The 23,961-nt window shown below is 44.9% G+C and overlaps 1 protein-coding gene across 3 annotated transcripts in view; it reads left to right on the top strand.

The window, feature by feature from the left end:
• The window catches only part of LOC109876755 (DNA-directed RNA polymerase III subunit RPC1), an 83,203-nt gene that overhangs the window by 39,703 nt on the left and 19,539 nt on the right, over positions 1-23,961 (top strand). For 2 of the 3 annotated variants that reach the window (XR_004209113.1, XM_031821167.1), the window contains exons 19-24: positions 3,794-3,931; positions 4,782-4,952; positions 6,241-6,354; positions 17,068-17,103; positions 19,663-19,749; positions 23,253-23,335. Coding sequence is in view for 2 of the 3 variants with exons in the window: in XM_031821167.1 (XP_031677027.1) it covers positions 3,794-3,931; positions 4,782-4,952; positions 6,241-6,354; positions 17,068-17,103; positions 19,663-19,749; positions 23,253-23,335 (629 nt within the window). In the remaining variant the exon portion in view is untranslated. The remainder of the gene's footprint in view (positions 1-3,793; positions 3,932-4,781; positions 4,953-6,240; positions 6,355-17,067; positions 17,104-19,662; positions 19,750-23,252; positions 23,336-23,961) is intronic. The other variant, XM_031821168.1, reaches the window with a different exon arrangement.

The following is a 23,961-nucleotide window of genomic DNA, read 5'->3' as shown; positions in this document are numbered from 1 at the left end:
ATCCTCGACTGGCGTGGTTACACGTGGTATGCAAGGCCGGTTGGAAGTACTGCCAAATTCTCTAAAACGATTTTGGAGGCGGCTTAAGGTAGAGAAATTAACATTTAAATTCTCTGGCAACAGCTCTGGTGGACATTCCTGCAGTCAGCATTAGGGTTTAATGGCAGGAACCCCGTTACCAAGATTTACTGGAATTTACCGCCCATAACATCGGCCCATCTCGGGAGGGGGGGGGAGACAGACGGCCCATCTCCGGGGGGGTGGGGACAGACGGCCCATCTCGGGGTGAGGGGGGGGGGGGGGGTGGACAGACAGACGGCCCATCTCGGGGGGGGGGGGGGGTGGACAGACAGACGGCCCATCTCGGGGGGGGGGGGGGGCAGACGGCAGTTATTAATTCAGACCCATAACCATTCAGACCCACAACCATTCAGATGGTGGTAGACTATAGCAGTTATTAATTCAGACCCATAACCATTCAGACCCATAACCATTCAGATGGTGGTAGACTAACGGTTATTAATTCAGACCCATAACCATTCAGATGGTGGTAGACTATAGCAGTTATTAATTCAGACCCATAACCATTCAGATGGTGGTAGACTATAACGGTTATTAATTCAGACCCATAACCATTCAGATGGTGGTAGACTATAGCAGTTATTGATTCAGACCCATAACCATTCAGATGGTGGTAGACTATAGCAGTTATTAATTCAGACCCATAACCATTCAGATGGTGGTAGACTATAGCAGTTATTAATTCAGACCCATAACCATTCAGATGGTGGTAGACTATAGCAGTTATTAATTCAGACCCATAACCATTCAGATGGTGGTAGACTATAGCAGTTATTAATTCAGACCCATAACCATTCAGATGGTGGTAGACTATAGCAGTTATTAATTCAGACCCATAACCATTCAGATGGTGGTAGACTATAGCAGTTATTCATTCAGACCCATAACCATTCAGATGGTGGTAGACTATAGCAGTTATTCATTCAGACCCATAACCATTCAGATGGTGGTAGACTATAGCAGTTATTCATTCAGACCCATAACCATTCAGATGGTGGTAGACTATAGCAGTTATTCATTCAGACCCATAACCATTCAGATGGTGGTAGACTATAGCAGTTATTCATTCAGACCCATAACCATTCAGATGGTGGTAGACTATAGCAGTTATTAATTCAGACTCATAACCATTCAGATGGTGGTAGACTATAGCAGTTATTAATTCAGACCCATAACCATTCAGATGGTGGTAGACTATAGCAGTTATTAATTCAGACCCATAACCATTCAGATGGTGGTAGACTATAGCAGTTATTCATTCAGACCCATAACCATTCAGATGGTGGTAGACTATAGCAGTTATTAATTCAGACCCATAACCATTCAGATGGTGGTAGACTATAGCAGTTATTAATTCAGACCCATAACCATTCAGATGGTGGTAGACTATAGCAGTTATTAATTCAGACTCATAACCATTCAGATGGTGGTAGACTATAGCAGTTATTAATTCAGACCCATAACCATTCAGATGGTGGTAGACTATAGCAGTTCCTTTTACTTGACTGTTAAACGCAGGGAAGAATTGAAACAGCACTAGAGGGAACGAGGAGAGAGACTAATAACATTGGGAAATATCAAATTTTAGTTGTCACATACACATGGTTTGCAGATGTTAATGCGAGTGTAGCGAAATGCTTGTGGTGTAGCGAAATGCTTGTGGTGTAGCGAAATGCTTGTGGTGTAGCGAAATGCTTGTGGTGTAGCGAAATGCTTGTGGTGTAGCGAAATGCTTATTATGAAAGGTATATATGTGTCAGCCTACTAATTATGCAAATAGGTCTTATTATATTTCAAAATTCGCTAGCCTTTACTTGTGACTTTATAGTCTGCGTGTGCAGCACCAGAATGACATGTTCTCTCCTTGCTTTGTCATGGTTTGAACGATGTACAATGTTATACAGTAGGCTACATTCATACCGTTCCTACTCAAAAGATTAGCCTACTAGAAGCTGGTTTCATTTATTTACCCAAGAGAGCATATAGCTAGCTATATCAAAGGGCTTTTGTTTTTCTGTCGATGCTTAATGTGCAGTAGCTTTTATCATATACAGTTCAGTCTGAAAGTATTCAATACAGTTCAGTCTGAAAGTATTCGGACCCCTTGACTTTTTCCCACATTTTGTTACATTAGTCTTATTCTAAAAGTTGATGAAATTATTTTTTGGCCCCTCATCAATCTACACACAATACCCCATAATGACATCACAATACCCCATAATGACATCACAATACCCCATAATGACAAAGCGGAAAAACATGTTTTTGCAAATAAACAGAAATACCTTATTTTCATAAGTATTCAAACCCTTTGCTATGAGACTTGAAATTGAGCTCAGGTGCATCCTGTTTCCATTGATCATCCTTGAGATGTTTCTACAACTTCATTGGATTCAATCTGTGGTAAATTCAACTGATTGGACATGATTTGGAAAGGTAAACACCTGTCTTTATAAGGTCCCACAGTTAACAGTGCATGTCAGAGCAAAAACCAAGACATGAGGTCGAAGGAATTGTCCGTAGAGCTCCGAGACAGGATTGTGTCGAGAAACAGATCTGGAGAAGTGTACCAAAATGTGTCTGCAGCATTGAAGGTCCCCAAGAACACAGTGGCCTCCATCATTGGGGCGGCAGGGTAGCCTAGTGGTTAGAGCGTTGGACTAGTAACCACTAGGCTAGTAACCGGTTGCAAGTTCAAACCCCCGAGCTGACAAGGTACAAATCTGTCGTTCTGCCCCTGAACAGGCAGTTAACCCACTGTTCCTAGGCCGTCATTGAAAATAAGAATTTGTTCTTAACTGACTTGCCTAGTTAAATAAAGGTTATAACAATTCTTAAATGGAAGAAGTTTGGAACCACCAATACTCTTCCTAGAGCTGGCTGCCCTGCCAAACTGATCAATCAGGGGAGAAGGGCTTTGGTCAGGGAGGTGACTAAGAACCCAATGGTTACTCTGACAGAGTGCCAGAGATGGGAGAATCTTCCAGAATGATAACCATCTCTGCAGCACTCCACCAATCAGGCCTTTATGGTAGAGTGGCCAGATAGAAGCCACTCCTCAGTAAAAAAGCACATGACAGCCCGTTTGAAGTTTGTCAAAAGGCACCTAAAGGACTCAGACCATGAGAAACAAGATTCTCTGACATAATGAAACCAAGATTGAACTATTTTTAGCCTGAATGCCAAGCTTCACATCTGGAGGAAACCTGGCAGTATCCCTACGGTGAAGCATTGGCATCGTGCTGTGGGGATATTATTCAACGACAGGGACTGGGAGACTATTCGGGATGTGTCGGATTGACACACACAGCCTGATGCAAAAACAATCTCTATTTTAAACAGATGGATTTCGATGGGGATTTATGGCAATTAGATTTTCTCGAACCTGCAGAAATTGTAGGCTAAGAGTTGAAAAACGTTCAAACGTTCAAACGTTCATAGATGTTTCTCTTTCCTAGCAGTAAACAACATCCCCAGCTGGCTCAGTCAGAGCCCTGTTTTCATTGGTTTGCTCTAACAGGGGATGAATCCCGAAATGGCAACCCTTTTCCCTACTTAGTGCACTACTGTTGACCAAGGCTCTGTGGGGCCCTGGTCAGAAGTAGTGCACTCTACAGTAATAGTGAATAGGGTGCAATTTGGGACTCGTCCGGGGCCTTTTATAATGACGTAACACCTCTCTCTCTCTGTCTCTCTGTGTGTCGTGTCCCAGCTTCCTGCAGCTAAAGGGTTTGTAGCTGACAGCTTTTATTCAGGCCTGACGCCGACGGAGTTCTTTTTCCACACTATGGCTGGTCGAGAGGGCTTGGTAGACACCGCTGTTAAAACAGCGGAGACCGGATACATGCAGGTAACACACACACACACACACCGCTGGGCTGCTGCCTGCTGCACCGTACCCAACACCCTCTGCTCTCTGTTTGTATAAAAGAAAAGAGGGAACAATGTGTGCTCCCTACAAATCTACATCTTATCAGGCTCCCTCTTGAGTAGTTATCTCCTAGGGCAGGACTATTCAACTCTGACCCTATGAGGTCCGGAGCCTGCTGGCTTTCTGTTCTACCTGATCATTAATATCACCCCACCTGGTGCCCCAGGTCTAAATCAGGCCCTGATCATTAATATCACCCCACCTGGTGTCCCAGGTCTAAATCAGGCCCTGATCATTCATATCACCCCACCTGGTGTCCCAGGTCTAAATCAGGCCCTGATCATTAATATCACCCCACCTGGTGTCCCAGGTCTAAATCAGGCCCTGATCATTAATATCACCCCACCTGGTGCCCCAGGTCTAAATCAGGCCCTGATCATTAATATCACCCCACCTGGTGTCCCAGGTCTAAATCAGGCCCTGATCATTCATATCACCCCACCTGGTGTCCCAGGTCTAAATCAGGCCATGATCATTAATATCACCCCACCTGGTGTCCCGGGTCTAAATCAGGCCCTGATCATTACAGTGAAAACAACATGCAGTGGAAATGGCTTGGTGGTCCAGAGTTGAGGGTCCTTAAGGGTGTGTTGTTGTTGTGTTCAGATCAGAACAGCTCACCATCTGACTAATGATACGAAGCAGAGGAAGGGTGTTGAGTGGTCACACACACACACGGTGACACAACAAGCAGGATTAAAGAGGCCTATCTGTTGTTGAGTCGTCCTCTGATCTGTTCTTCTGTGGTGGCTGTGCTGTGTGTCAACAGAGGCGTCTGGTGAAGTCGTTGGAGGACCTGTGTTCCCAGTATGATCTGACGGTACGGAGCTCCACTGGTGACATCATTCAGTTTGTCTACGGGGGGGACGGCCTGGACCCGGCCGCCATGGAGGGGAAAGATGAACCGTTGGAGTTCAACAGAGTTCTGGACAACATCCGGGTGAGTCATAACACGTGTGAGGCTAACTTAATCTCACACACAGAGAGACACATGCAAGCGCGCACACACACACGCAGAGACACACACACACACGCAGAGACACACACACGCAGAGACACACACACAGAGACACACACACAGATACAGAGAGAGAGAGACACGCACACACAGAGACACACACAGACACTCACACACCCATTATTCTCTTAGACCTCACCTGTCGTCAGTCTGGCAACAATAACATAAACAATCCTACATTTCAAAGTGCCAGGCTTCAGAATGTGCAGACGGTGAAATGAGGATTTACCCAGCATGCATGTTGTCATCTCTATGTGTGTGTTGGTGATGCAGGTCAGCTGTTTGTTCACCTGCCCACAGTTACTAATAACACATCTGCACTCCTCCCTCTATCCCTCCATCACTCCTCTTCCCTCCATACCTCCATCCCTCCTCCCTCTATCCCTCCATCACTCCTCTTCCCTCCATCACTCCTCTTCCCTCCATACCTCCATCCCTCTATCCCTCCATCACTCCTCTTCCCTCCATCCCTCTATCCCTATTCCCTCTATCCCTCCATCCCTCCTCCCTCTATCCCTCCATCCCTCCTCCCTCTATCCCTCCATCACTCCTCCCTCTATCCCTCCTCCCTCTATCCCTCCATCACTCCTCTTCCCTCCATACCTCCATCCCTCCTCTATCCCTCCATCACTCCTCTTCCCTCCATCACTCCTCCCTTCATCCCTCTATCCCTCCTCCCTCTATCCCTCCATCACTCCTCTTCCCTCCATCCCTCCTCCCTCTATCCCTCCTCCCTCTATCCCTCCATCACTCCTCTTCCCTCATCACTCCTCCCTTCATCCCTCTATCCCTCCATCACTCCTCTTTCCTCCATACCTCCATCACTCCTCTATCCCTCCTCCCTCTATCCCTCCATCACTCCTCTATCCCTCCTCCCTCTATCCCTCCTCCCTCTATCCCTCCATCACTCCTCCCTTCATCCCTCTATCCCTCCTCCCTCTATCCCGCCATCACTCCTCTTCTCTATCCTTCCCTCCATTCCTCTATCCCTCCACACCTCCATTCCTCTATCCCTCCACACCTCCATTCCTCTATCCCTCCACACCTCCATTCCTCTATCCCTCCACACCTCCATTCCTCTATCCCTCCACACCTCCATTCCTCTATCCCTCCACACCTCTATCCCTCATCCCTCTATCCCTCATCCCTCTATACCTCTATCCCTCATCCCTCCATACCTCTCTCCCTTCTCCATCCTTCCATCCCCCAGTCTGTCCATACGTGTTCAGAGCAGCCAGCCCTTAGTAAGAATGAGTTGGTCCTGACAGCAGAGTCCATCATGAAGAGGAGTGACTTCAAGTGCTGCCGAGACAGCTTCCTCGAGGTAAATAACTATCACTTATCCACTTGACTGCTTCTGTCTTGCATTCAAAATGGCACCCTATTCCCTACATAGTGCACTTTAACCATATGGAATAAGGAGCCGTTTGGGACCAGGCTATATTATTGATTTTAGATCTATTATCAAGAGTTATGTTACAGCGTATAGACCTATATCAGTCATCAGTAATGTCCCAGCCTATAGACCTATATCAGTCATCAGTAATGTCCCAGCCTATAGACCTATATCAGTCATCAACAGTAATGTCCCAGCCTATAGACCTATATCAATCATCAGAAATGTCCCAGCCTATAGACCTATATCAGTCATCAGTAATGACCCAGCCTATAGACCTATATCAGTCATCAACAGTAATGCTATAGCCTATAGACCTATATCAGTCATCAACAGTAATGTCCCAGCCTATAGACCTATATCAGTCATCAGTAATGTCCCAGCCTATAGACCTATATCAGTCATCAACAGTAATGCTATAGCCTATAGACCTATATCAGTCATCAGTAATGTCCCAGCCTATAGACCTATATCAGTCATCAGTAATGTCCCAGCCTATAGACCTATATCAGTCATCAACAGTAATGTCCCGGCCTATAGACCTATATCAGTCATCAACAGTAATGTCCCGGCCTATAGACCTATATCAGTCATCAACAGTAATGCTATAGCCTATAGACCTATATCAGTCATCAACAGTAATGCTATAGCCTATAGACCTATATCAGTCATCAACAGTAATGCTATAGCCTATAGACCTATATCAGTCATCAGTAATGACCCAGCCTATAGACCTATATCAGAGATCAGTAATGTCCCAGCCTATAGACCTATATCAGTCATCAACAGTAATGCTATAGCCTATAGACCTATATCAGTCATCAACAGTAATGTCCCAGCCTATAGACCTATATCAGTCATCAACAGTAATGTCCCAGCCTATAGACCTATATCAGTCATCAACAGTAATGCTATAGCCTATAGACCTATATCAGTCATCAACAGTAATGTCCCAGCCTATAGACCTATATCAGTCATCAACAGTAATGACCCAGCCTATAGACCTATATCAGTCATCAACAGTAATGTCCCAGCCTATAGACCTATATCAGTCATCAACAGTAATGACCCAGCCTATAGACCTATATCAGTCATCAACAGTAATGCTATAGCCTATAGACCTATATCAGTCATCAGTAATGTCCCAGCCTATAGACCTATATCAGTCATCAACAGTAATGACCCAGCCTATAGACCTATATCAGTCATCAACAGTAATGTCCCAGCCTATAGACCTATATCAGTCATCAACAGTAATGACCCAGCCTATAGACCTATATCAGTCATCAACAGTAATGCTATAGCCTATAGACCTATATCAGTCATCAGTAATGTCCCAGCCTATAGACCTATATCAGTCATCAACAGTAATGTCCCAGCCTATAGACCTATATCAGTCATCAACAGTAATGCTATAGCCTATAGACCTATATCAGTCGTCAGTAATGTCCCAGCCTATAGACCTATATCAGTCATCAACAGTAATGTCCCAGCCTATAGACCTATATCAGTCATCAACAGTAATGTCCCAGCCTATAGACCTATATCAGTCATCAGTAATGACCCAGCCTATAGACCTATATCAGTCATCAGTAATGACCCAGCCTATAGACCTATATCAGTCATCAACAGTAATGTCCCAGCCTATAGACCTATATCAGAGATCAGTAATGTCCCAGCCTATAGACCTATATCAGTCATCAACAGTAATGCTATAGCCTATAGACCTATATCAGTCATCAGTAATGACCCAGCTTATAGACCTATATCAGAGATCAGTAATGTCCCAGCCTATAGACCTATATCAGTCATCAACAGTAATGCTATAGCCTATAGACCTATATCAGTCATCAACAGTAATGTCCCAGCCTATAGACCTATATCAGTCATCAACAGTAATGTCCCAGCCTATAGACCTATATCAGTCATCAACAGTAATGTCCCAGCCTATAGACCTATATCAGTCATCAACAGTAATGCTATAGCCTATAGACCTATATCAGTCATCAACAGTAATGTCCCAGCCTATAGACCTATATCAGTCATCAACAGTAATGACCCAGCCTATAGACCTATATCAGTCATCAACAGTAATGCTATAGCCTATAGACCTATATCAGTCATCAGTAATGTCCCAGCCTATAGACCTATATCAGTCATCAACAGTAATGTCCCAGCCTATAGACCTATATCAGTCATCAACAGTAATGCTATAGCCTATAGACCTATATCAGTCATCAGTAATGTCCCAGCCTATAGACCTATATCAGTCATCAACAGTAATGTCCCAGCCTATAGACCTATATCAGTCATCAACAGTAATGTCCCAGCCTATAGACCTATATCAGTCATCAGTAATGACCCAGCCTATAGACCTATATCAGTCATCAGTAATGACCCAGCCTATAGACCTATATCAGTCATCAACAGTAATGTCCCAGCCTATAGACCTATATCAGAGATCAGTAATGTCCCAGCCTATAGACCTATATCAGAGATCAGTAATGTCCCAGCCTATAGACCTATATCAGTCATCAACAGTAATGTCCCAGCCTATAGACCTATATCAGAGATCAGTAATGTCCCAGCCTATAGACCTATATCAGAGATCAGTAATGTCCCAGCCTATAGACCTATATCAGTCATCAACAGTAATGTCCCAGCCTATAGACCTATATCAGTCATCAACAGTAATGCTATAGCCTATTAAATGTCAGTTAAAATGTCAAGTTTGACAGATTTCTTCACTCAAACCAATGTTACCAGCAGTTACACCCCGGCGTATAGACCGAGACTTAGACCTGGGTAACATCCTCAAATGGCACCCTATTCCCTATTGGCTGCACTACTTTTGACCTGGGCCCATTGGGATCTATATAGGGACTAGTGTTAACCTGGGCCCATTGGGCTCTATATAGGGACTAGTGTTAACCTGGGCCCATTGGGCTCTATATAGGGACTAGTGTTAACCTGGGCCCATTGGGCTCTATATCAAATCAAATTTATTTATATAGCCCTTCGTACATCAGTTGATATCTCAAAGTGCTGTACAGAATCCCAGCCTAAAACCCCAAACAGCAAGCAATGCAGGTGTAGAAGCACGGTACTATATAGGTACTAGTGTTAACCTGGGCCCATTGGGCTCTATATAGGGACTAGTGTTAACCTGGGCCCATTGGGCTCTATATAGGGACTAGTGTTAACCTGGGCCCATTGGGCTCTATATAGGGACCAGGGGACTAGTGTTAACCTGGGCCCATTGGGCTCTATATAGGAACTAATGTTAACCTGGGCCCATTGGGCTCTATATAGGAACTAGTGTTAACCTGGGCCCATTGGGCTCTATATAGGTACTAGTGTTAACCTGGGCCCATTGGGCTCTATATAGGGACTAGGGGACTAGTGTTGACCTGGGCCCATTTGGCTCTATATAGGGACTAGTGTCAACCTGGGCCCATTGGGCTCTATATAGGGACTAGGGGACTAGTGTTACCCTGGGCCCATTTGGCTCTATATAGGGACTAGTGTTAACCTGGGCCCATTTGGCTCTACATAGGGACTAGTGTCAACCTCGGCCCATTGGGCTCTATATAGGGACTAGTGTTAACCTGGGCCCATTGGGCTCTATATAGGGACTAGTGTTAACCTGGGCCCATTGGGCTCTATATAGGGACTGGGGTGACATTTAGGACACAGACCTATATTATGGTCTATCAACAGCCACAGCCAACAGCATATCTTCAACCACCGTTCAAATATCATAGATTTATCAGTTATAGATTTATCAAGTTATAGATTTCATCCTTCAGTCACATGTAGGTAAAACATGTTGATTTCTATATAGAATCAGAAGGAGTGTATTCTGCCGTTTCCATGACGCTTCCCTTTGTCAAATAGAATTCTCAGAATTCTAGAGTTTTGCAGCTCTATTTCCAAATGTCACTTGTTCCAAGAATATCCGTGCTGTCCCTGCATTCAGCACGTGACCAATAGCGAGGCAGCACTGCTCTGGTTACTAGGCAAAAACTACTAACATAATAAACTTCAAATTACACTATGCTATTCTGTGGTCAATGGAAGAATGAGCGATACAAGCTGATAATGGTGCATGTGACTTCAGTTCTGGTTAGCCTGCCGATGTCCAAACCAAGTACTTTCTCAATGTCTTTCCATATCAGGGTAAAGATGAAACCAGGCCTGCAGGTGAGTGACTGTCTGAGACTGTGGGTTTGAGACTCATGGAGTCTTGCAAAGGCAGAAATTGTGACCAATTTGACAATTTGATTACGAGGAAGACTAGCCTGTTCAGAACAGTGAACAAACAACAGACCAGCTGAGCTGTACTCCACATCAGTGATGAAGAGTGGTAAAGTGGTGTGTGGATGTCAATGAAAGTGTGTCATCCTCAACACCATGCGTCCCACTGTTGCCGTCGGCAATGACCACAAGAAGAAACCCGGAGACGACGACAGACTACAATCACACAAAGGTTATACATCTCTACCGTGTACAGACGGCCTTTCCATCTTCCGAACACGGTGTTCTACAACGTGCCCGACGTGGCTGCTGTCAACGCGTCCGTTTTGGACAAGCCAGTCAGCAGGAGAGATGTCATCATTGATCTGGCATGTGAGCTACGTGAGAACCACATGAACGCCAAGAAAGAAGCTACAGACGCTCTCCCTCTCTCTCTCTCTCTCTCTCTCTCCAAGCTCTCTCTCTCCTCTCTCTCTCTCTCTCTCCAAGCTCTCTCTCTCCTCTCTCTCTCTCTCTCTCTCTCCAAGCTCTCTCTCTCCTCTCTCTCTCTCCAAGCTCTCTGTCTCTCTCTCCAAGCTCTCTCTCTCCTCTCTCTCTCTCTCTCTCTCCAAGCTCTCTGTCTCTCTCTCCAAGCTCTCTCTCCTCTCTCTCTCTCTCTCTCCAAGCTCTCTCTCCTCTCTCTCTCTCTCCAAGCTCTCTCTCTCTCCAAGCTCTCTCTCTCTCCAAGCTCTCTCTCTCCTCTCTCTCTCCAAGCTCTCTCTCTCTCCTCTCTCTCTCTCTCCAAGCTCTCTCCCAGCTCTCTCTCTCTCCAAGCTCTCTCTCTCTCCAAGCTCTCTCTCTCTCTCTCTCTCTCTCTCCAAGCTCTCTCTCTCCTCTCTCTCCTCTCTCTCTCTCTCCAAGCTCTCTCTCTCTCTCTCCTCTCTCTCTCTCTCCAAGCTCTCTCTCTCCTCTCTCTCCAAGCTCTCTCTCTCCTCTCTCTCCTCTCTCTCTCTCTCTCCAAGCTCTCTCTCTCCAAGCTCTCTCCAAGCTCTCTCTCCTCTCTCTCTCTCTCTCTCTCTCTCTCCAAGCTCTCTCGCTCTCTCTCCTCTCTCTCTCTCTCTCCTCTCTCTCTCTCTCTCCAAGCTCTCTCTCTCTCTCTCCTCTCTCTCTCTCTCTCCAAGCTCTCTCTCTCTCCTCTCTCTCTCTCTCCAAGCTCTCTCTCTCTCCAAGCTCTCTCTCTCCAAGCTCTCTTTCTCTCTCTCTAAGCTCTCTCTCTCCAAGCTCTCTCTCTCCAAGCTCTCTCTCTCTCCAAGCTCTCTCTCCTCTCTCTCTCTCCAAGCTCTCTCTCTCCTCTCTCTCCAAGCTCTCTCTCTCCAAGCTCTCTCTCTCCTCTCTCTCTCTCTCCAAGCTCTCTCTCTCCAAGCTCTCTCTCTCCTCTCTCTCTCTCTCCAAGCTCTCTCTCCTCTCTCTCTCTCTCTCTCCAAGCTCTCTCCAAGCTCTCTCTCCTCTCTCTCTCTCTCTCCAAGCTCTCTCCAAGCTCTCTCTCTCTCTCTCTCTCTCTCTCTCTCTCTCTCTCTCTCTCTCTCTCTCTCTCTCTCCAAGCTCTCTCCAAGCTCTCTCTCTCTCTCCAAGCTCTCTCCAAGCTCTCTCTCTCTCTCCAAGCTCTCTCTCTCCTCTCTCTCTCTCCTCTCTCTCTCTCTCTCTCCAAGCTCTCTCTCTCCAAGCTCTCTCTCTCTCTCTCTCCAAGCTCCTCTCCAAGCTCTCTCTCTCCAAGCTCTCTCTCTCCAAGCTCTCTCTCTCTCCTCTCTCTCTCTCTCTCTCTCCAAGCTCTCTCTCTCCTCTCTCTCCTCTCTCTTCTCTCTCCAAAGCTCTCTCTCTCTCTCCTCTCTCTCCTCTCAAGCTCTCTCTCTCCTCTCTCTCCAAGCTCTCTCTCTCCTCTCTCTCCTCTCTCTCTCTCTCTCCCAAGCTCTCTCTCTCCAAGCTCTCTCCAAGCTCTCTCTCCTCTCTCTCTCTCTCTCTCTCCAAGCTCTCTCGCTCTCTCTCCTCTCTCTCTCTCTCTCCTCTCTCTCTCTCTCTCCAAGCTCTCTCTCTCTCTCTCCTCTCTCTCTCTCTCTCCAAGCTCTCTCTCTCTCCTCTCTCTCTCTCTCCAAGCTCTCTCTCTCTCCAAGCTCTCTCTCTCCAAGCTCTCTTTCTCTCTCCTCTAAGCTCTCTCTCTCCAAGCTCTCTCTCTCCAAGCTCTCTCTCTCTCCAAGCTCTCTCTCCTCTCTCTCTCTCCAAGCTCTCTCTCTCCTCTCTCTCCAAGCTCTCTCTCTCCAAGCTCTCTCTCTCCTCTCTCTCCTCTCTCCAAGCTCTCTCTCTCCAAGCTCTCTCTCTCCTCTCTCTCTCTCTCCAAGCTCTCTCTCCTCTCTCTCTCTCTCTCTCCAAGCTCTCTCCAAGCTCTCTCTCCTCTCTCTCTCTCTCCAAGCTCTCTCCAAGCTCTCTCTCTCTCTCTCTCTCTCTCTCTCTCTCTCTCTCTCCAAGCTCTCTCCAAGCTCTCTCTCTCTCTCCAAGCTCTCTCCAAGCTCTCTCTCTCTCTCCAAGCTCTCTCTCTCCTCTCTCTCCTCTCTCTCCTCTCTCTCTCTCTCTCCAAGCTCTCTCTCTCTCTCTCCAAGCTCTCTCCAAGCTCTCTCTCCTCTCAATTCAATTCAATTCAAGGGCTTTATTGGCATGGGAAACATGTGTTAACATTGCCAAAGCAAGTGAGGTAGACAACATACAAAGTGAATATATAAAGTGAAAAACAACAAAAATTAACAGTAAACATTACACATACAGAAGTTTCAAAACAGTAAAGACATTACAAATGTCATATTATATATATATATACAGTGTTCTAACAATGTACAAATGGCTAAAGGACACAAGATAAAATAAATAAGCATAAATATGGGTTGTATTTACAATGGTGTTTGTTCTTCACTGGTTGCCCTTTTCTCGTGGCAACAGGTCACAAATCTTGCTGCTGTGATGGCACACTGTGGAATTTCACCCAGTAGATATGGGGGTTTTTCAAAATTGGATTTGTTTTCGAATTCTTTGTGGATCTGTGTAATCTGAGGGAAATATGTCTCTCTAATATGGTCATACATTGGGCAGGAGGTTAGGAAGTGCAGCTCAGTTTCCACCTCATTTTGTGGGCCGTGAGCACATAGCCTGTCTTCTCTTGAGAGCCATGTCTGCCTACGGCGGCCTTTCTCAATAGCAAGGCTATGCTCACTGAGTCTGTACATAGTCAAGGCTTTCCTTAATTTTGGGTCAGTCACAGTGGTCAGGTATTCTGCCGCTGTGTACTCTCTGTGTAGGGCCAAATAGCATTCTAGTTTGCTCTGTTTTTTTGTTAATTCTTTCCAATGTGTTAAGTAGTTATCTTTTTGTTTTCTCATGATTTGGTTGGGTCTAATTGTGCTGCTGTCCTGGGGCTCTGTAGTGTGTGTTTGTGTTTGTGAACAGAGCCCCAGGACCAGCTTGCTTAGGGGACTCTTCTCCAGGTTCATCTCTCTGTAGGTGATGGCTTTGTTATGGAAGGTTTGTGAATCGCTTCCTTTTAGGTGGTTGTAGAATTTAACAGCTCTTTTCTGGATTTTGATAATTAGTGGGTATCGGCCTAATTCTGCTCTGCATGCATTATTTGGTGTTCTACGTTGTACACGGAGGATTATTAGCAGAATTCTGCGTGCAGAGTCTCAATTTGGTGTTTGTCCCATTTTGTGAAGTCTTGGTTGGTGAGCGGACCCCAGACCTCACAACCATAAAGGTTGTCGGTTAGGGTTAGGGTCTCTCTCTCCAAGCTCTCTCTCTCTCCAAGCTCTCTCTCTCTCCAAGCTCTCTCTCTCTCCAAGCTCTCTCTCCCTCTCTCTCTCTCTCTCTCCTCTCTCTCTCTCCTCTCTCTCTCCCTCTCCCTCGCCAAGCTCTCTCTCTCCTCTCTCTCCTCTCTCTCTCTCTCTCCCTCGCCAAGCTCTCGCTCTCTCGCTCTGGCTGCTGCACACGAAACAAGGCCCATGAAAACTGGTGCTGTGTGCTGGCCGTGGAACCTGAAGCATAAAGAGAGAACTGTATTGATTCATGCGTAAAGGCACCGGTATAAGGGCCCAATACAGTGTCTGATACTATACACTATACAGTGTCTGATACTATACTGAATGCAATTGAATCCTTTACAATGTAGTCTAGTTCATGTTTAGGAATACAGCAAATCATTTCACCTGGCAGGTTATATTATTATTATCATATTTTTCATTTCTACTTTGTCAGTAGAAGCTATAACTGGACTTTATTAATGACTTTAACTCTTATTACTAATTTAATTTACAAATCAAGTTGATCAAATGGAAACACTGTAGTGTTTTATTGTAAAGGGAATGAAAATAGACTATATGCCTATGCTTTTTTTTTCGTAGGACTTAATAGAATTATCCAAAACAGCATATCCTTGACGATCCATCTAAACAACTAGTCATTTTTTTTTATTTTTTATTTCCACAGGTATTTCTTTATGCAATTTAATCCTTTACAATAGTTTATGCACTATTTATCAAGCTTGTTTGTGCTCCTTGCGGGTTGATATGCATCTGAGGCATATGCTAAAGGGGATGCCCAGCAACGTTCTCTAGTGGGTACTGATAGGCTGAAAGGCCAGGCAGTTCTAGTGTTAATGACGTGTACTATGAGACCTCCGTGCTCTAGGATTCCTCCTAATAAAGACGTGTCCCATGAGACCTCCGTGCTCTAGGATTCCTCCTTTAATGACCTGTACCATGAGACCTCCGTGCTCTAGGATTCCTCCTTTAATGACGTGTCCCATGAGACCTCCGTGCTCTAGGATTCCTCCTAATAAAGACGTGTCCCATGAGACCTCCGTGCTCTAGGATTCCTCCTTTAATGACCTGTACCATGAGACCTCCGTGCTCTAGGATTCCTCCTTTAATGACCTGTACCATGAGACCTCCGTGCTCTAGGATTCCTCCTTTAATGACGTGTCCCATGAGACCTCCGTGCTCTAGGATTCCTCCTAATAAAGACGTGTCCCATGAGACCTCCGTGCTCTAGGATTCCTCCTTTAATGACCTGTACCATGAGACCTCCGTGCTCTAGGATTCCTCCTTTAATGACCTGTACCATGAGACCTCCGTGCTCTAGGATTCCTCCTTTAATGACCTGTACCATGAGACCTCCGTGCTCTAGGATTCCTCCTAATAAAGACGTGTCCCATGAGACCTCCGTGCTCTAGGATTCCTCCTTTAATGACCTGTAGCATGAGACCTCCGTGCTCTAGGATTCCTCCTAATAAAGACGTGTACCAGGAGACCTCCGTGCTCTAGGATTCCTCCTAATAAAGACGTGTACCAGGAGACCTCCGTGCTCTAGGATTCCTCCTTTAATGACCTGTAGCATGAGACCTCCGTGCTCTAGGATTCCTCCTAATAAAGACGTGTACCATGAGACCTCCGTGCTCTAGGATTCCTCCTTTAATGACCTGTACCATGAGACCTCCGTGCTCTAGGATTCCTCCTTTAATGACCTGTAGCATGAGACCTCCGTGCTCTAGGATTCCTCCTAATAAAGAGTGTACCATGAGACCTCCGTGCTCTAGGATTCCTCCTAATAAAGACGTGTACCAGGAGACCTCCGTGCTCTAGGATTCCTCCTTTAATGACCTGTACCATGAGACCTCCGTGCTCTAGGATTCCTCCTAATAAAGACGTGTACCATGAGTACTGTGACTCATAATGCATCTTTCACATAAAATAAGCTTCTCTAAACATTAAAAGCTTCTCTAAACATTAAAACCATTTATAATGTATGTTGTTCTAACAGGGTTTGTGTGTATTGTTCCTGCTTCTTCATCAGTACATGCTCTGTAATCCAGAGGGTTATTTGAAGGTATATTACATATATTGGTGATTTAGTCTCCCTAGGCAGATGGGGTTACGTCCCATTTTAACAACGTTCCGTCATACACACTCAGGGTCTGGAAGTTCTGATACTGGTTGATGGGGACGGAAGCCTGAAGGATTGTCATCGTTATTGTTGGAACGTTCCCCCTTTTTTTGTATATAAACTTTTAATTGGAATGTTGAAAGTCAGATCAGCACAGGGGGTCAAGGACTTCTACGACAACTTCTGGTTTCAAATGAATAGGCCTCTCCGTTATCAGCTAATTAACTGATTTCAAGATAGCAGCATAATCACCTTTTTTTTCTTCCATTTGTTAGTTTATTTCATTTTTGTTTCTAGTCATTACCATATTTTAATGATGAATAATGTGGGGGCGCCCGTGCGCGCACACTGAGTTGATTTAAGGAACGTGTGGTAATGTTGATCCAGTTTACTCTGTGGTTTCTGTCTTATTTTGTCCCCCTCGTCAAGGCCTTGACAGACACGGGCTCAGAGAAGTATATGGAGGTACGGTGTCTTAACATGTCTAGGTAATGGTGTGAGACTAACCATGTGACAACAGCACCGTTTCAAATACAGCATTCGGTCAGTTGGTCAATTCTAAAGTTTGGCTTTTTCAATGTGTCTACCCATGTTTGGATTAAAGTACTAATCAGGCAAGTGTTGAATTGTAGTAGGGGTTTGATATGATCAAATAAATTAAACGTTGTACATATTTTTAAATAGATTTTAATGTAGAATGCATCCACAGTTGATTTGAATGTTATTTTACTAATCGTGTAAGAGTTGCATCGTTATAGGGTTTTGATCAACAGAATGTTTTTGGCAGGTTTGATGGATTGTAAGATGAAATGGAATGAGTGTTTCCTGTTCTGTGATGTTACTGTCTGTCCTGCACAGCCTGACCTAGTGCGTAGTGCTGTGTTGAGAGACCAGTTTTACACTGTGCAGCTCTGCTGGTGTGTTGTGTGGAAGCATGATCTCCTAACGGTTCTGTTGATTTACCAGGGTCTGTACACTACATTATGTACTAAGTAACCCTGGGGCAAAAGTGGTTGAAGAGGCATCACTTTACAACCATCGCTTTAGAACCACTTTACAACCATCACTTTAGAACCACTTTACAACCATCACAACCATCACTTTAGAACCCCTTTACAACCATCACTTTAGAACCCCTTTACAACCATCACTTTAGAACCCCTTTACAACCATCACTTTAGAACCCCTTTACAACCATCACTTTAGAACCCCTTTACAACCATCACTTTAGAACCACTTTACAACCATCACTTTAGAACCCCTTTACAACCATCAATTTAGAACCCCTTTACAACCTTCACAACCATCACTTTGGAACCCCTTTACAACCATAACTTTACAACCACTTTACAACCATCACAACCATCACTTTAGAACCCCTTTAGAACCATCACAACCATCACTTTAGAACCACTTTACAACCATCACAACCATCACTTTAGAACCCCTTTAGAACCATCACAACCATCACTTTAGAACCCCTTTACAACCATCACAACCATCACTTTAGAAACCCTTTACAACCATCACAACCATCACTTTGGAATCCCTTTACAACCATCACAACCATCACTTTGGAACCCCTTTACAACCATCACTTTAGAACCCCTTTACAACCATCACAACCATCACTTTGGAACCCCTTTACAACCATCACTTTAGAACCACTTTACAACCATCACAACCATCACTTTAGAACCCATTTAGAACCATTGCAACCATCACTTTAGAACCCCTTTACAACCATCACAACCATCACTTTAGAACCACTTTACAACCATCACTTTAGAACCCCTTTACAGCCATCACTTTAGAACCCCTTTACAACCACCACTTTAGAACCACTTTACAACCATCCCTTTAGAACCATCACAACCATCACTTTAGAACCATCACAACCATCACTTTAGAACCCCTTTACAACCATTACAGCCATCATTTTCGAGCCACTTTACAACCATCACTTTAGAACCATCATTGTAACCAGTTTACAACCGTCATTTCTACATGCTTTTTATTTATTTATTTAATCAATTGTATTTTTCCCACTGAGTTTCTAAAGTGTTACCTCTCAACAGGAGTGAATTATTGACATCTTATCATGGCTGTTATTGACATGGTACTCTCTCCCTCTCTCTCTCCCTTTATCTCTCCCTCTCTCTCTCCCTTTATATCTCCCTCTCTCTCTCCCTTTATCTCTCCCTCTCTCTCTCCCTTTCTCTCCCTTTATCTCTCCCTCTCTCTCTCTCTCTCTCCCTTTCTCACTCTCTCTCCCTTTATCTCTCCCTTTATCTCACTCTCTCTCCCTTTATCCCTCGCTCTCTCTCCCTCTCCCTTTATCTCTCTCTCTCCCTTTATCTCTCCTCTCTCTCTCCCTTTATCTCACTCTCTCTCCCTTTATCTCACTCTCTCTCCCTGTATCTCTCCCTTTATCTCACTCTCTCTCCCTGTATCTCTCCCTTTATCTCACTCTCTCTCCCTGTATCTCTCCCTTTATCTCACTCTCTCCCTTTATCTCACTCTCTCCCTTTATCTCACTCTCTCTCCCTTTATCCCTCTCTCTCTCCCTTTATCTCCCTTTATCTCATTCTCTCCCTCTCTCTCCCTTTATCTCACTCCCTCTCGCTCTCCCTTTATCTCCCTTTATCTCACTCTCTCTCCCTTTATCTCACTCTCTCTCCCTTTATCTCACTCTCTCTCCCTTTATCTCTCCCTTTATCTCACTCTCTCTCCCTTTATCTCTCTCTCTCCCTCACTCTCTCTCCCTCTCCCTTTATCTCACTCTCTCTCCCTCTCTCTCTCCCTCTCCCTTTATCTCTCCCTCTCTCTCTCCCTTTATCTCTCTCTCTCTCCCTTTATCTCACTCTCTCTCCCTTTATCTCACTCTCTCTCCCTTTATCCCTCTCTCTCTCCCTTTATCTCCCTTTATCTCATTCTCTCCCTCTCTCTCCCTTTATCTCACTCCCTCTCGCTCTCCCTCTATCTCCCTTTATCTCACTCTCTCTCCTTCTCTCCCAACCAAAGGAGATCAAAAAGTTCATCAAGGCTACATCTGAGAAAATCAAGAAGACCAGGGACAAATACGGCATCAACGACAATGGCACCACTGAGGTAGACCTTTTCATCTTTTACATTTAACACAGTCACAATGACATCTCTTTTTCAAGCAGTCCATCCAGGATTGGGCTATTTCCCATCACTGCATAAATGGGGACGGCAGGTAGCCTAGTGGTTAGAGTGGAGGGACGGCAGGTAGCCTAGTGGTTAGAGTGTAGGGACGGCAGGGTAGCCTAGTGGTTAGAGTGTAGGGATGGCAGGTAGCCTAGTGGTTAAAGTGGAGGGACGGCAGGTAGCCTAGCGGTTAGTGTGTAGGGACGGCAGGGTAGCCTAGTGGTTAGAGTGTAGGGACGGCAGGTAGCCTAGTGGTTAGAGTGTAGGGACGGCAGGTAGCCTAGTGGTTAGAGTGTAGGGACGGCAGGTAGCCTAGTGGTTAGAGTGTAGGGGTGGCAGGTAGCCTAGTGGTTAGAGTGTAGGGACGGCAGGGTAGCCTAGTGGTTAGAGTGTACGGACGGCAGGGTAGCCTAGCGGTTAGAGTGTAGGGACGGCAGGGTAGCCTAGTGGTTAGAGTGTAGGGGTGGCAGGTAGCCTAGTGGTTAGAGTGTAGGGACGGCAGGGTAGCCTAGTGGTTAGAGTGGAGGGACGGCAGGTAGCCTAGTGGTTAGAGTGGAGGGACGGCAGGTAGCCTAGTGGTTAGAGTGGAGGGACGGCAGGTAGCCTAGCGGTTAGAGTGGAGGGACGGCAGGTAGCCTAGCGGTTAGAGTGTAGGGACGGCAGGTAGCCTAGCGGTTAGTGTGTAGGGACGGCAGGTAGCCTAGCGGTTAGAGTGTAGGGACGGCAGGTAGCCTAGCGGTTAGTGTGTAGGGACGGCAGGTAGCCTAGCGGTTAGAGTGTAGGGACGGCAGGGTAGCCTAGTGGTTAGAGTGTAGGGACGGCAGGGTAGCCTAGTGGTTAGAGTGTAGGGACGGCAGGTAGCCTAGTGGTTAGAGTGTAGGGACGGCAGGTAGCCTAGTGGTTAGAGTGTAGGGACGGCAGGTAGCCTAGTGGTTAGAGTGTAGGGACGGCAGGTAACCTAGTGGTTAGAGTGTAGGGACGGCAGGTAACCTAGTGGTTAGAGTGTTGGACTAGTAACCGGAAGGTTGCAAGTTCAAACCCCCGAGCTGACAAGGTACAAATTTGTCGTTCTGCCCCTGAACAGGCAGTTAACCCACTGTTCCTAGACCAGTTAACCCACTGTTCCTAGACCAGTTAACCCACTGTTCCTAGACCAGTTAACCCACTGTTCCTAGGCCGTCATTGTAAATAAGAATTAGTTCTTAACTGTCTTTTTAAATAAAGGTTTAAAAATAACAATAATAATAATAAAACAGTCAGCGCAGTGCAATATTACCACATAAATATAGAATCACTACAAAATAAGGGCTCGCAATTTGAACCGATCACTGCAATATTACCACATAAATATAGAATCACTACAAAATAAGGGCTCGCAATTTGAACCGATCACTGCAATATTACCACATAGATATAGAATCACTACAAAATAAGGGCTCGCAATTTGAACCGATCACTGCAATATTACCACATAAATATAGAATCACTACAAAATAAGGGCTCGCAATTTGAACCGATCACTGCAATATTACCACATAAATATAGAATCACTACAAAATAAGGGCTCGCAATTTGAACCGATCACTGCAATATTACCACATAAATATAGAATCACTACAAAATAAGGGCTCGCAATTTGAACCGATCACTGCAATATTACCACATAAATATAGAATCACTACAAAATAAGGGCTCGCAATTTGAACCGATCACTGCAATATTACCACATAAATATAGAATCACTACAAAATAAGGGCTCGCAATTTGAACCGATCACTGCAATATTACCACATAAATATAGAATCACTACAAAATAAGGGCTCGCAATTTGAACCGATCACTGCAATATTACCACATAAATATAGAATCACTACAAAATAAGGGCTCGCAATTTGAACCGATCACTGCAATATTACCACATAAATATAGAATCACTACAAAATAAGGGCTCGCAATTTGAACCGATCACTGCAATATTACCACATAGATATAGAATCACTACAAAATAAGGGCTCGCAATTTGAACCGATCACTGCAATATTACCACATAAATATAGAATCACTACAAAATAAGGGCTCGCAATTTGAACCGATCACTGCAATATTACCACATAAATATAGAATCACTACAAAATAAGGGCTCGCAATTTGAACCGATCACTGCAATATTACCACATAAATATAGAATCACTACAAAATAAGGGCTCGCAATTTGAACCGATCACTGCAATATTACCACATAAATATAGAATCACTACAAAGTAAGGGCTCGCAATTTGAACCGATCACTGCAATATTACCACATAAATATAGAATCACTACAAAATAAGGGCTCGCAATTTGAACCGATCACTGCAATATTACCACATAAATATAGAATCACTACAAAATAAGGGCTCGCAATTTGAACCGATCACTGCAATATTACCACATAAATATAGAATCACTACAAAATAAGGGCTCGCAATTTGAACCGATCACTGCAATATTACCACATAAATATAGAATCACTACAAAATAAGGGCTCGCAATTTGAACCGATCACCGCAATTTTACCACATAAAATGATTAAATCAATCAACTTTTCCCCGTCAAAGCTTTTTTTTGTGACAATTTAGACCGAGAAACACCAAAGCCTTACTTGATTGTGTAAATTATTTATCTGTATCTGTCCATTAGCCCATCTTAGTGTAAATTAGGGCTGTCCCCGACCAAAAAAAATCCTCTTCTTTCGACCAATCAATTAGTCAACTTTTTTAAACGTATTTTTCCATATATAGACACACCCTATGTGTTTTCATAAAATCAACTATATGTGCATTAAGCTTGTCCTATGCTTTAATCACACTGTTTGATGAAATAAGATACAAATGCCTCGAGGGAACCAGAGATCAAGATAACAAGAAGGAAAAACCCTTAACCTCAACCATCTTCTTCCCGCTCTTCCTGGCTTTTAGAGGTTCTGCCTTCACTCTCCTGATGTTGCAGGTAATAGGTTACAGTACACGAGGAGTCTGCAACATTTCTCATGTGTAATGCAAACTTCTTACAATGTCCACCGATCTGCGTGCCAGTTATGGTTTTCATATGCACGTTTTTCGTGGAACAGTTTTAAAAAAATGTATTATATGTATTCGTATCTCATGGGGCAGCTTCATGAAATGGGTGTCCATGGGCCGAGCCTAAGATCACCATGCGCAATGCCAACTGTCGAGTGGTGTAAAGCTCACCGCCATTGGACTCTGTAGCAGTGGAAACGCGTTCTCTGGAGTGATGAATCACGCTTCACTATCTGGCAGTCTGACGGACTAATCTGGGTTTGGCGGATGCCAGAGGAACGCTACCTGCCCTATAACTGTAAATCTCAGTGTAAATCCTCTTGCTCACGTTCTCTCTCGCTCTCTCTCTCTGTTGTGCTCTCTGTCTCTCTCTCTCTGTTTCAGCCCAGAGTTCTGTATCAGTTGGACCGCATCACTCCAAGCCAGCTAGAGAAGTTTCTGGAGACCTGCAGGGACAAGTACATGAGGTACTGTGTCTGTGTACATGAGGTACTGTGTCTGTGTACATGAGGTACTGTGTCTGTGTACATGAGGTACTGTGTCTGTGTACATGAGGTACTGTGTCTGTGTACATGAGGTACTGTGTCTGTGTACATGAGGTACTGTGTCTGTGTACATGAGGTACTGTGTCTGTGTACATGAGGTACTGTGTCTGTGGTGGTCACTGCTCACAGATGGCTGTGTCTGTGGTGGTCACTGCACACAGATGGCTGTGTCTGTGGTGGTCACTGCTCACAGATGGCTGTGTCTGTGGTGGTCACTGCTCACAGATGGCTGTGTCTGTGGTGGTCACTGCTCACAGATGGCTGTGTCTGTGGTGGTCACTGCACACAGATGGCTGTGTCTGTGGTGGTCACTGCTCACAGATGGCTGTGTCTGTGGTGGTCACTGCTCACAGATGGCTGTGTCTGTGGTGGTCACTGCTCACAGATGGCTGTGTCTGTGGTGGTCACTGCACACAGATGTCTGTGTCTGTGGGGGTCACTGCTCACAGGTGTCTGTGTCTGTGGGGGTCACTGCTCACAGGTGGTTGTATCTGTGGTGGTCACTACTCACAGATGGTTGTATCTGTGGTGGTCACTGCTCACAGATG

The sequence above is a fragment of the Oncorhynchus kisutch genome, unplaced genomic scaffold (genome assembly GCF_002021735.2).
Source record: "Oncorhynchus kisutch isolate 150728-3 unplaced genomic scaffold, Okis_V2 scaffold3902, whole genome shotgun sequence".
In the NCBI taxonomy this organism is placed as follows: domain Eukaryota; kingdom Metazoa; phylum Chordata; class Actinopteri; order Salmoniformes; family Salmonidae; genus Oncorhynchus; species Oncorhynchus kisutch.
The sequence above is the reverse complement of the archived record's forward strand: the minus strand, read 5'-3'. Positions and strand labels throughout refer to the sequence as shown.